Below are 14,068 nucleotides of genomic sequence, written 5' to 3' on the forward strand. Positions count from 1 at the left end.
AAAATCAAAACGGTAAATGTGACGTCAACGCTGCGGCATCCTGATAGTTCAAGTGTTAGAGAATGGACAAAAGGGAAATAATATGAAACACACGGAGATGTTGCTTCTTAAATTTAACCCATTTCACTTTGTTATACATAAAAATATCCAAATAAAGTGTTTATACTTTAAATATTTGTATCCAATTAGTTTTTTCCTGACCTTTGACGAGACTATATAAGAGAATTGAACATGCAGCAATAATTACATTTCATTCCCTTCAAAAATAATTTGTCTCCAACCTGTCAGATCGTTTCTGGTAAATGGATTCAGATGACGACAAACAGGACACAAGGCTTAAAATGTCTCTCTCTAGCCAAACTATAAATTCTAACTTTCTTTAACACATTTAGAGTTGAAGTTTTCGTCATTTTACATTTAAACCATAGTTTGCATAAGATATTTGCTGGAACTTAAACACTGAGGTTGTGCTGAAGGTGTGGAGGGATGCTCCGTGTCCAAAAAAAGGAAAAAATATTTTAAAAATAGATCTCTACTGTGTTTTCACACGACTCGGTAAGTCTTCACAACGACACCTGGAGACATTAAATCCCATCATGCATCATGACTTCTAAGAGGAACGTGTATTTGTATCCAGAACCACTTTTGGGTGATTAAAAATAAAGCAGCAGTGCGTGCAGCTGGAGCGTCAGCACTCCCCTCGGTGCAACGGGGTGAAACCGACGTCGGGTGCGTCGCCGAGAACCAGAGCGCTGCGGCTGAGCGACGGCGACGGAGAAGCCAGGCGGAAGGCTGGGTTGATGGAGTGCAGCGAGTCCCTCCTGCTGCGTTCGCTGAACTGAAGACAACGAGGAGCCGTGGCCTGGCCGTCGTGCTGCCGCGAGCAGCCGGCGGACAGCGAGGAGGGCTCTGCTGGAGCGCTGCTGGGAACCTCCTGGACCAGGGGGGAGGTCTTTGGGGTCCCTGCAGGGCACAGGCCATGAAAGTCAGAGGAGTTGACCATCTTCTCCAACACATCCTTTGTGCTCCGAGTGCACTGGGTGGAGAGAGAGAGATGAAGATGTCAAGGCCACGAGAAGGAGCTGAAGTTTAAATGATGTGGAGGAAAGGCATCACAGTGAGACACGAGGCCCGATGAGGACAGAAGAGTCAAATGGAGAAGCATGACGTGAGTTAGTTGCTGCCTCTGAAATGACGACATTCATGTACAAATCAAACAACTGAAATTGGGAAGTTTTCTAAAAATGCAACAAAACCGCCAACATATAAAACTTGTTATATTCAGAGGAAAAAACTTGTGTTTAATACATTAAGTTAGGCCTTTCGTGATAAACAATAAATCAATTAACCGCATGATAAATGAAAATTATCAACCTCATTTTCATTTATCGCCTTTATCGTTTATTCGTGTCTCTCTCTTTCTACTGAAGACACTGGATGACAAAAGGCTCAACTCCGGTGCTCTTCACTGACCCCTCCCTTTCTCTTTTCTCTTGAAAATCTGTTTTAACCGTCAAAAAATCACATTTTTGGATGGTCCTCCATCTTGTCAAAGCTCCAAAATTCACGGTTGACGCCTGTGCCTTTTTGAGAACCGAAAAACAGGAACAAGAGACAGCCCATGTCATGTCAAGGGGCCTCTCTCCCATTTTTCTTAAAGAGACACGCTGCTGCTTCCTCACTATCCATCCTTCGGTTAAAACAATCTTATACTGCAATCCAGTGGTAAAAAAAAAAGGTACTACACACAAAATTAACCAACATTTCTAATTAAAATTGACAATAATTACTAATTATTGTCAAATTTCAAACAATATTATCGTTGATCGCAATCATTTCTGAGCCAATTAATCGCACAGAAAATTTTGTTATCGTGACAGGCCTGCATTAAGTCACTGAAATTTCATTTCTGATGCAGGTTTAATTAAAAAAAAGGATTTAAAACTTTTATATATAAGAAATGACAGAGGAACCTTTCTGCTGCATTTGAGAACTTCCCAACTTTCCTGGAAAAAAAAAAAAAGGCAGTGCACAGAAAGACAATTCAGCTTGTGTTTCAGACTCAACGAGTAGAGCTGCGTGTTTGTCACCACTCATGCACAGAAACATACCGACAGCAGAACATCTGTAAGTCGACGACAAAAAGGTCAACCGCCCTTAGACGAGTGAGTTAATGAGAGGAACAGAACGAGTGGCCGTGAAGCATGCAGAGAAACAATCAACACAAACCCATCACAGGATCTGCACAAGCTGTGCTCTGCTTTAGTTAGCCGTCTGAACAACCGTATGAAGACAGTGAAGAAGAGAGGCTGTGAGTGGTTTAACGTGGAGCCCTGCTCTTACCATCCACCATCTACATGCAGCAGAACCCTTCAGGACGTGCAGGACACAGAAAAGTCCTGACAGTTCTCCTCCTGGCAGGAACAGATACAGTACAACACTGAAACACATCGCATGTTCGTTACAGCTGTTTACACACATTGTATAAAAAGACACAAAGTTATTTATTGTCTGACTTCAGGTCAGTTAGGATTCACAAAGTTACTTCTATGTGTTGAGTTTTGAGTACTTGAGTTTGTTGTGGCTCCTTGGACTGATCTCAACGATAAACGTAACAGTCCAGAGGACCTGACTGAACTTTGGATTATTTCTATTTACTTAATGCCCAAATAACAAAAGACTTTATATTATTTTCTTCAAAGTCACATTTTTACATACTTGGTAGCGTTGTAGCAACTTGGCTCAAATCGTTCTCGTCTCCTTCCATAAGCTTCTTGTTGGAATTTTGTTCCACACAGAACCGGTGGAACGGAGTCAGGTGTGAAGGCCTCCTCGTTCACAGCTCTGCCAAGTTTTCTCTGAGCCTGATCAGAGCTCTGTGATGGTCACACCTAAACCTCAGCTTGGCAGTGAGCCTAGGGTCCATGTGAAGACCCATTTGGGTCCAGTCTAGCTCATGTCTTGAGATGTTGCTTCAACATTTCCACGTAATGTTCTTTCTTCATGGTGCTGTTAGTTTTGTGACATGCACCAGTCCTTGCCACCCCCCGTACTTCACAGTATGATGGTCTCAGGCTTGCAAGCCCCCCCATGTTCCTCCAAATGTTCATTATGAGCAAACCATTTCATCTGAGTTTCATCAGACCACAGAACGTCTCTAAAACTTAAGGCTATCCCTGGTTTGTCCAGCACTTCAATCTCATCTTAATCTTAGATCTTATTACTGTTTTTCTTTTACATTTTAGACTTTTGTTGGATCTAACTGGGACAATTTCGTTCCACCGCATGTACCACATGTGGCGTGTATGACAAATAAATACCCTTGAATCCTTAATGTTGTTGTTGGAGTCACTGTTGGTGCAGGACCACGGCGGATCATGACAGCGTCAGCCTGCATCTTCACGTCTTTTGTTTTTGTTTTGGGGTTGATGCACAAGTTTCACACTAAAACGAGTTTATCTTGGGAACAGAACCTGCCGCCTTCCTGAGCTAAATGAAGACAGGACAGGACGTGGTGTTTATACTTGTGCATAAATGTTTGAGCAGATGAACCTTCAAGCATCTGGAAACTGTACCCAAGGATGAAGCAGAGTTGTGGAGGTCAACAATACTCTTGCTGACGTCTTAGCTGATTTTTTAATTTTTCCACACTGTCAGACAAAGAAGCAGTGTCTTTAAAGTTTGCCTTAAAATGGATCCACAGATTGTTGTCAGCTAACAATCAGAAGCTCCTAAAGCCATGACATCATCGTCTGGACTGTCCCAGATTGTTAAAGATAATCTTAGTAACTTGAAACTTTGGAAAAAAAAAAAAAAAAAAAAGGTTCTCATTATGGGGCAGTTGTGGCTGAGTGGTTAGCGCAGTCCTCCTCCAAAGAGAGAGTTGGGGGTTCAAATCCACCAGCAGTTACATGCTGAAGTGTCTCTGGGCAAGACACTGAACCCCTCATTGCCTCTGATGTGTGTCCCGTCGGTGTATGAATGTGATAAAGCACTGATTAGTCTCTTTACAATGATTTGTTCCAATTCAACAAAGTTCATGCTCAATCAGCCAAGTACCAAATCCAATAATTCTCAGTCAGGTCATCTGGACAGTTTCTTTTTTATAGAGACATTTCGCCCTCTATCCAGAGGGCTTCATCAGTCTGAGGAGTTCCAGTAAACTGTTTCCCCACCAAGCAGTAAACTTCTTAAGTGGACCAACCAGTTTTTGCTGGAGCTGAGTTTTTGCCTTGAACCTCTTTGGCTGTGGCTGCCTGACTGGGAGGAGTCGACGAGGGACAGGACGGCCCCAGAAACCATCTTAGCTCCAGCAAAACTGGTTGGTCCACTTAAGGAGTCTACTGCTTGGTGGGGAAACTGTTTACTGGAACTCCTGATGAAGCCCTCTGGATAGCGGGCGAAACGTCTCTATAAAAAAGAAACTGTCCAGATGACCTGACTGAAAATTATTGATTTGTTCAATTAACTGTATAGATCTAGTAGAGTGCTGTGTGAATGGGTAAATGAGGCACAGATTGTAAAGCACTGAGTGTCTTGATAAGATAGAAAGATGTTACATAAGCACAGTCCATTTACCATTATGTGGGCATTTAGTAAATTGAAAAGGGAATCCTGACCTAAAACAGAAAAGTTTTAGTCTGATTTAATGTCAGCGTGAGAAAATAACGGTTTTGTGTCTTTGTATTCAGCGTATGAAAACATTTGGTTTCAACTGTAAAAACGTGTTCAACCAACTCCTGCTGAAATGTAAAAATCCACAAAGATAAACAAAACATCTTCAAAACTTCTTCACGCCTGTTCATGACTGGGTACAGACATTAATTTAAAAAGTAAACTAAATAAAACAAACAGAAAATTACAAAAATAATGTTTATTAAACATCTAAAAGAAGTCTTTGCATGTAAAAATAAATAGAATGCAATTTATAAACCAAACAAGGCAAACTAAATATATTCAAGGCATAAAATAAAGGATAGTATTAAAGTGCCACTATGAAATAAATATTTTTTACTTTATTAAAAAGAGTAACAGAAAGCTGGTTTGTGTGCACAAACCTGGACTCCAACAGAAAACTCAGTAGTTCAGCATCACAGAACTTTATACAGCAATGAGTTGAATTTCTTGGTGTCTAAAAATAACAGATCAAAACGAGCCACAAACAAGATGGCTTCCTGTTCTACAGTAAATGAGATCAACTCAGAAACTACACTGAACATAAATATTACACCATCAGCAGAAAACAAAATAAGATTTCAAAACTTTTTCTAAAACTTTTCAAGCCTCTGTCGTTTTTACTCAGAAAACTGTACTGAGGTCGTTGTGGAGAACTCGGTTGTGAATTAGCAGGAGAAAAACAACAAGTCTGTTTTAGTAGATAATCCACGGGAAAATGTGCAAAATCCAGACCACTGGGAACACAGAACCAGGACCGTATGGGTTCAGCACTACTGGAGGGACTGAAGGTGGAGGTCTGGATGTTGGGGTGGGGGACACATGTGGGTGAGGAAGTCAGTACAGAAGGGAAGCTAAAAAAAAAACAACAACAAACAAACAGCAGCTATGGGGCAGTCGGGACTGGAGAGGGACCACGAGCCGGTTCATCCTACCATGTTTGCATCGTTCTTGGCTGTGAAGGGAAGCAACTCCGTCTCTGAGGCCGGAGCAGCCGGCAGCTCATCGGGAGGAACGAAACCTCTTCTGTCAATCAGGCTGAAGGACAAAACAGGCCATTTTGTTACCACGACGATAACAATTTTATATACTCATGAGTTTCTGTCAGTGTTGCTCACCTTGGAGGCATGGGGCCACATAACGTCACACAGCAGTTGGTTACAATGTTGTTATGACTGTACGGGTTCCCAGAATCCTCTGCGCCTCTTTTACTCGACCAAGACCCCTTAATCTGTCAATAAATATGACGGTTAATGTGCACGTCCTGTGCACAATTCACAATTCTTTTTTCTTTACAAATAGGAAAATGAACTTACATCTTCGTTTGTGGTGAGGTTGGAGGCCACTAAGTAGGTATGGAAGCCTGAGAGGCCCAGAAGAGACCAGATGGAGAAGAAACAAATGACCAGTTCCACCACAGTGGAGAAGAAAACGTCAAGGTGTAATAGTGTTTACAATGATCAATGAAGACACAAACAGCTACTGATCAATGAAGACACAAACAGCTACAGTTCTGAGAAATAGTACGACTGTTGACTACAACAAAAACTTCAAAATCACTAAAACAAGCAGAATATTTTGCCTGCCGTCATGTTTTCTTAAATCACACACAGTGAGCCGTTTGATTAGCCCCACCACCGACAGAAAACCTAAGAAATGTAAATATCTCATTCAAACACATAAACGACATGCTGTCTTGGTGATTATTATTCTGCAAAATACAAAATAAACTGGCTCATGATGTGGTTATGACTTTTCAAAGCCAAATGCCCACAAGGATTTGTGCAGTGCATTTTAATTTGAAAACTAATGTCTAAATGCACGAGCTGCGCAACAAAAGGACAAGGACCACTCGATAAATACACTTTAAAGTCAGAGAGACATAGACACCAACACACACTGATGTCCATGTGATGCATCTCACCCATTATTTCACACTTACGTTATGAACGACAAATTAAACAACTTTGGAATTGTGCATTTATTTCTATAACTGTCAAGTGACTGAAATCTTCCCATATGGTCATAAAGCAACAAATCTGCACAACAGACTCATCTGCCTGAGAGTTTTGCTGGTGCAGCTCTATCAGGCAGGAAATGTTTCATCAATAGTACATTTGAGACAAAACTGCAGCAAATTTCAAAAGCTCTGGTTTAATCATAAACCTGCTGATACTATAAAAATTCTGCTGACTTGAAGGATATCTGGCAGGACTTTCTTGAACGGCTTGGACAATGCTTTTACCTGCTTGGGAACCTGGAGAGAAATAAAATCAGAAACGTGAGAACACGATGTCGCCGTGAGCGTTTGTCGTTTCGACACGGTAAAGAGAACTCACGCAGGGTGATGTGAGTGATGACGCAGCCGAATATGAAAGAAGTCAGGAAGGACAGGGAGACGATGAAGCTGTAGAAGAAGCGGTAATTGCGTTTTCCCACACAGTTTCCCACCCAAGGGCAGTGGTGGTCAAACCGTTCTGAAAATAAAATTAACACATTAGTAGCCCTTTAAATCAGTTTTTAAATTGGTTTACAAACAACAAAAAGGTCAAAAACATTATTTTTGCAATATTCTTCAGGCAAAAGATGTAAATAACACAAATTTAATGTATTTCATTTGTATTTTTATCAAGTGTAAAAACAGAATATTTGTTCATTTTTATATGTCAGTGAGGCGTTAAGACAAGGAAAACAAATGACTAAATATTAAATACTTCATCTACAGTTCATATTCAGGTGCATCTAAAAAAAACTGAATATTGTGAAAAATTTTCAATTTTTGTCAGTCACTCGAGGAAGTGGAACTCATTCAGAGTCAGTTACACAGAGTGAAATATTTAAAGTCTTTATGTCTTAGAATTGTTATGATTATGGCTTACAGATAATAAAAAAAACTACATTTACTTTCATCTGAAGAGCAACAGTCCAGTTCTGCGTCTCGTCAGCAGGTAATACGCTTCTGACATCGTCTCTGGTTCAGGAGTGGCTCGATTTGAGAAACGACACATTTGTAACTCATGTCCAGGAGGTAATCAGCTGATTAGGGTGTGACATCATGAGTTTACAGTAAAGTGCTATGTGTTGTCATTATTGTATAATGTGCCCATACAATGATGAAATTAGCTCTCTAATTAACCCATCACACGTGAGATATACATCCAGGTGGAGCAGTGGGCAGCTATGTAAGCACTCGGAGAGCAATTAAGGATTAGGCGTCTTGATCAGGGACACCACGTCGTCACAATAGTCTCATTTTCTGAGACACTGAATTTTGCTTTTTTTTAATTATCTGTGACATAATCATCAAAATCACAAGAAATAAAGGCTTGACAACATATTTCACATTATGTGTAATGCATCTATTTAAAGAGAGTTTCATTTTCTGAAATGTTTGACAAAAGAAATAGTAACTTTTTCACAATATTCAATTTTTTTTTTTTTAGATGCACCTGTAATTAACTGATCCCCTGAACCCAGAGACATTTTAGTATACACGAGTAAAGGCAAAGAAATAAGACAACTCTGAATGATCATAATCTCTCTGAGTAACAAAGTTGCCATCCAGATGATGTCATCTACAGATTACAGCCGACTTAGTTCAGGAAGATGATGCCAAATGGCTTTGCAGCAAGAGTTGTGGTCTGGCCTACCAGCAGTTTACAGTTGGTAGACCAGAAAATACAAAAATAAATAATTATTTAAAGCCATTATAGCTGTCTAATTTGACAACTGCACAATTGTTTTAAGTGGCCACTGAACGTGCTGGTGGCACACTAAAATCAAAGGTGGCCATTGCCACCTGTTGCCCTCGCTTTGGTGGCATCCCTGGAAGTTTAGACCATTTGGTACTTTCTGAGACAAAAACCAAAAATATCTAAACCAATGACACCCCCCCCCCCCCCCAACACTACTATATTTGGGAGTGGCTGACTGAAAAAAAGGCTATTTAAACCCATTATGGCGGTCTAATTTTCAACGTTCTTCATTTAAATTTTTACGCGTCTAATAATTTCTACATCATTAAAAGACATTTTGGGGGTTAACTGAACTCATTTGTGTTTTTGTAAAACGTGCGTTAGTAAACGGCAACTGTTCTGGTTTACAATTTGTAATGGATGACACACAAAACCTGTCTCTACTGACTTTGCTCATTGATTTCAAATTAAAAATCTTCCTCAAACCGTTAGGGATTTTCATTCCCATTGTGAAGGATTCAGGTGCCGACTTAAAGTGTCATTCTTATGCACACGCACTCCTAAAGGAGAGGAGAAAAATGTGCAAAGCATTCAGTCCGTTTAAATTCACGGCTGTCCTAGAAGAAATGCACATCTCCCTCCACCTTATATGCCAGTTTTTAAACTAAAAGTCATCACATCAGTTGCCATCAGACTGTACAACTCCTCGCTGTGGGGGGGTAACAGAAAGAACAGAGGGTGAGAAGCAGCAGCGGCCACCACCTTTAAATAGCCAGTAACTGGTTATACAGTATTACATTCTGCTAAATCTGTATACACACTGCCTGGCCATAAAAAAAGTCACCACCTGGATTTAACTAAGCAAATAGATACGAGCCTCCTGTTGGATAATTACTGCATGGGTGATTGTCTTTCAGCTGGCAACAAGTTATTTAACACCAACTGGTGCAATGAGTTGCTTCTCATTTCTTAAACAACCATGTTGAAAGACACATGACGTGGTCATGGAAAAGATGTCAGTCTGTTCGAGAAAGGTCAAATCATTGGCATCAAGCAGAGAAAACATCTAAGAAGATTGTAGAAACTACTAAAACTGGGTTAAGAACTGTCCAACGCATTATTAAAAAACTGAAAGGATAGTGGGGACCCATCGTCTTCGAGGAAGAAATGTGGCTGGAAAAAATCCTGAATGACGGTGATCAGCGATTATTATTTAAACGTTTGGTGAAATCAAATGGAGGAAAAACAACAGTAGCACTCGGGGCTATGTTTAGTAAGAAAGTAAGAGCATTTCCACACGCACAATGTGAAGGGAACTCAAGGGACTGGGACTGAACAGCTGTGTAGCCTTAAGAAAACCTCTAATCAGTGAGGCTAACTGGAAAAAATGACTTCAATATTCTAGGGAGCATAAAGATTGGACTCTGGAGCAATGGAAGAAGGTCATGTGGTCTGATGAGTCCAGATTTACTCTGTTCCAGAGTGATGGATGCATCAGGGTAAGAAGAGAAGCAGGTGAAGTGATGCACCATCACACCTAGTGTCTAGTCATCAATGCAAGATCTTGGTGAAAAATTATTGCAGCACTGGATGAAAATAGATCTTGTGACATTACAGAAGCTTATCGAAACAATGACACAGCGAATTCATGCCGTAATCAAAGCTAAAGGAGGGCCAACAAAATATTAGTGAGACCTTTTCTTTGGTGGCAACATTTTTTGGGGGGTCTGGCAGTGTATGTGTGTATATTATTTTACTTTTAATTATTTATACTTGCTGTCACTTTCTGACACTCGCTGGAACTTTAATTTCCTTGAAGTTTCCCAAGGAATAAATAAAGTTCTATCTAATCTAATCTTATGCTGAGAAATGACCGAGTCGCAGCAGTTTTCATCAAATTACAGATTTTTACACGATCACACAAAATCTTGTGATCTGTTAGTGCTCGAAGTTGTTGTGTTTGTTTGGTCGGTTGACTGTGGTGGTCATCTTGAAGCGGGTTGATCAAACGTTAATCAGCTTTAGAGGCACATTAAAATATTAATTTTCAACAATTTTGAACCCAGAAAGTGGTTTAGGAGCTAATTTGCAAAAAGGCAGAAAAATACACAAACAGGCAAAACCATTATTGCTCGCATTTGCCTTTCATCTGCACGCAGTGTTCCTGCGTTTGACTTTGAATGTGGCGTCAAACGTGACAACTGCTGACAGAAAATGTGAACCTTACCGACACAGTTGTCGCACAGACTGCAGTGGGAGGTTCGAGGCGGGCGGAACATCTTACAAGTGAAGCAGTATTTGAGCTTCACCACCTGCTGGTTGATGAGGATCTCCTTGGTTCGAGGTGGGGGGCGATATGTAGAGGACCCTGACGTGTCTTAAAATGAGGAAGCACAAAGAGGAGCCACTCAATAAGATTGAAACACATTTTAAAAGAAGCTTTGTCATGAAATTAACACATATATAAAATGTTTACAATCAACCTATGCCTGCTTTTGTGCTCCTTGGTCATGACAGAGAATAAGCTGCTTAGGTCTGTGGTTCAATAACCAACATGGACTCCATATGGCAAAGCTTTAACCCCATCTGTCCCACAAGACGTGTGTTGAATGAGTTACCGATCTGCCTCTCTATGTCTGCAGCTTCATCTGCGGTGGCCCTGGGTAAGATGCCTGGATCTGTAAAGCTGGTTCTCAGCAGGGAGAGGACCACAAACACGAAAAGCACCCCTCCTATCACAGGTATAAAGATGGTCAAATGCTCCACCAGGAATGGGCAACTGTTAGAAAAAAAAATAAGTTAGTTGTTACATTTATTATAATGAAATACAATCCACTCAACGCGGTGTGTTCAGGGCCTCTGAAAAGTGTCGAACACGAGAGTTTTCCAAGTTACTCACTCGAATACAAAGAAAAGGCCACATGTGACGACAACAAGGCCCAGTGTCAGAGGAAAGACCCCGCTCTGCCTGGCTAGGATGAGTCTTCCATCGCAGAAGAATCTGTTTTTCCCCGGAAACAACTCCCATTTCCTCCGCAACCGCTGCGCTTTCTTTTCGGTGTGGTTCTGCGCCGACAGCGGCGGCACGGACAGCGCCTGTGGGTCGATCTGCTGGTACTCACAATTCTTCATTGGGTAAAAACACACAGCTGACGATAAAAGGCACCAAAAAGCTGTCCGCCTTTGAGAGAGAATCCTCCAACGACTCACAAACTGGACATTTGTGTTTAGCTGCTGCTTCTGTTGCCGTTCAGTCTGAAGCTAGCATAAGGTGCTCTCCTTCTCCGTACGTCAGTTTTATGAGTTCAGCCAATTCTCGAGTTGACGCCGAGGTAACGACCATGTTTGGTAGTTAAACTACAACCGCGTGTATTTATCGACACTCATTCTGTTCATTTAACTCGACTTCTATAACAAATTGAGCACAAACTGCAAGACAACGGATCAAAACGCCCGTTACAATGTACGTCACGACGTAATGACGTAGGTTTAAGGCAAGGTGTTGTATTATATAATACAATCTATCCACGCGAGTCTTTTAAAGCATGCCGTTGTACCAAATAATTTAACTATACACCTCTGATATCAAGTCAATGACATTCTTACAAATCAGAACTAAAATGACAAACATCTAAAATAGATTTGCTACTAGTAAACATATTTGAAGGTCTCAATAATCGTGTTATAAGGAACATATTTTAAAAAATTGTAAAAAAAAAAAAAGTTTTATTTTGTGACTGGAAATACAACTTTTGACAGTTTATACATTTTTTCTCATCTCTGACAATGTAAAGTTACACTTTTTTTTGTAGTAATTCGTGCTGATTGCTGTGATTTGCATGTGTCATTAATGAGTGCCCCTGCCCTGCTACACCATTAGTTCTGGTTGATCCAATGATGTTCAACTCATTACAGCTTCATTTTTCTCCATGTAAAATCCTGTTTCACTGTTTGAAGCATGTCCTTGTTTTAGTTTTGTTTGGGCTGACTATTTTTAAAGATCATGACAGACATTTTATAGACTTTACACATGAAAAGTGAAAAAAAAAGTTTAGTATTCCACAATATTACAAGGTGTAGTGAATAAAAACGTGCAAAAAATGAAACTGAAGTTTCGTGATTGTAAATGTTATTGTTAGTTAATGCCTCAGTGCTCCAGACAAACCTGCCTGGAGTCAAAATATCTAAGTGTTATAAAAAAAAATGCTTACTTTTAAAGACAATCTGTGCCAAATTATTAAAAAGTACCATTGCTACCCTTAGAATAAAAATTACTAAACTAGCTGAACTGTGTGAAACTGAGTTTTTCGTTTAAATAAATTGTTTATCTATCAAACTTTGAGTCCCTTATTTAATCATCAAGTAAAATATCCAAAACGATTGGTAAGGGGGCCTTACCCACGAATATCCTTGAATGAGACAGAAAAAAAAATGTTTTCAAGGTTTAAGACTTAGACTATGCAATTATGTATGCAAGCATCCAGCAGCATCCTGTGCTGCAGTATCAACGTGTGGCATGGAGGCTGCACAGCTGCAGAAAAAAAAGCTTTGTAGAGAGTGGTGAAGGCTGCACAGAAGTCTGTTGGAGTCCGCCTCCCCACCATCAGACATCTACACCTCTAGATGCAGGAAGAGGACCACCTGTATCATGAAGGACCCCACTCATCCAGCACACACTTTTTGCCCCGCTCCCCTCAAGCAGGAGGTTGAGGAGCATTAAGTGTAGAACTACTAGACTGAGGAACAGCTTCTACCCTGAAGCTGTTAAGACTCATGAATCTCTAACCAGAATAATCACTGTGAAAAATCACATCATGTTGCTGATTTATTTCATGCTGCTGTTCATTCATACTCCTCTGCTCACACAGATTCACGTTCGTGCTGCTGTTCGGCGTAATGTTTTTGTACTATTAGTGCTTAGCGTATTTTTAGTTAACGTTTAATTTAGTTCATATCTTAGATCTTAATACTGTTTTTCTTTTACATTTTATAATTTTGTTGGATGTAACTGGGACACTGTGTCGTTTCGTTCCACCACATACTGTACATGTGATGTGAATGACAATAAAGAAACCTTGAAATGCATGTATACTTTGATTTTCTTTGCATGTTTACATTTTTATCTTTGCATGGAGCGACTGTAACGAAGTCGGTTTCCTCCTGGGATTGATGAAGTATTCCGATTCTGAATTTAAATAAAGTAGTGTTTCCCTTCCCTTGTTAGTGTGCTGGGACACAGTGGGGTCCAGTTTAATTCCTGAGGTTTTGTTTGTACTGTGTCTCACAAAAATATTCCTTAAAAGTATTTTATTTGTCATTCTTATTGAAGGATCAAAGGCTTTGTATGATTTCTTTAAACATGCAGCGCAAATAACTAAACCGAGTCATTCAGATTTTAAAGCTTATACAAGTCAATGTTTTCAGTCCATGCAACAGCCTTCGAGTTCGTTCTCAATTACATCACGTTTGACCAAGATGTGCAAATCAAACTTGCACATTTTGGGAATAAATCCATGTTAAACAATTTTTGTTGCAAGATTCTGTGTAGAACTGGGCAAAAGAAAAGTGAAAGTGTAAACAATAGGTTTATTTTTGGCCAATGATGAAATAAACCCTTCAAAAATGTACCTATAGTATTTATTTTATGACTAATTCAGTTTATTGTTACTGCAGTTAAAAATTATTAACATGATTTCTGC

The 14,068-nt window shown here is 40.0% G+C and overlaps 1 protein-coding gene across 1 annotated transcript; it reads right to left on the bottom strand.

Annotated features, from left to right (window-relative positions):
• Positions 1-623: 623 nt before the first annotated feature.
• zdhhc18a (zinc finger DHHC-type palmitoyltransferase 18a) lies at positions 624-11,846 on the bottom strand. The gene is made up of 9 exons (XM_037677049.1): positions 11,269-11,846; positions 10,988-11,148; positions 10,597-10,746; positions 7,014-7,151; positions 6,880-6,931; positions 5,991-6,093; positions 5,793-5,905; positions 5,610-5,712; positions 624-1,036 (listed from the first exon to the last, which is right to left on the bottom strand). Exons 1-9 carry the CDS (start codon positions 11,499-11,501, stop codon positions 689-691), a joined length of 1,401 nt encoding a protein of 466 aa, XP_037532977.1. The 5' UTR covers positions 11,502-11,846; the 3' UTR covers positions 624-688.
• Between the last annotated feature and the right edge of the window lie 2,222 nt (positions 11,847-14,068).

The sequence above is a fragment of the Nematolebias whitei genome, chromosome 5 (assembly GCF_014905685.2).
Source record: "Nematolebias whitei isolate Nwh7 chromosome 5, NemWhi1, whole genome shotgun sequence".
Lineage (NCBI taxonomy): Eukaryota > Metazoa > Chordata > Actinopteri > Cyprinodontiformes > Rivulidae > Nematolebias > Nematolebias whitei.

Coding starts and splice junctions, on each gene's coding strand:
- zdhhc18a (XM_037677049.1), bottom strand. CDS start 11,501: ATGAAGAATTGTGAGTACCAGCAGATCGACCCACAGGCGCTGTCCGTG. Junction 7,152..10,596: donor TCTGTGCGACAACTGTGTCG/GTAAGGTTCACA, acceptor TTTTATTTTCAG/AACGGTTTGACCACCACTGC. Junction 6,932..7,013: donor CATCACTCACATCACCCTGC/GTGAGTTCTCTT, acceptor ATTTCTCTCCAG/GTTCCCAAGCAGGTAAAAGC.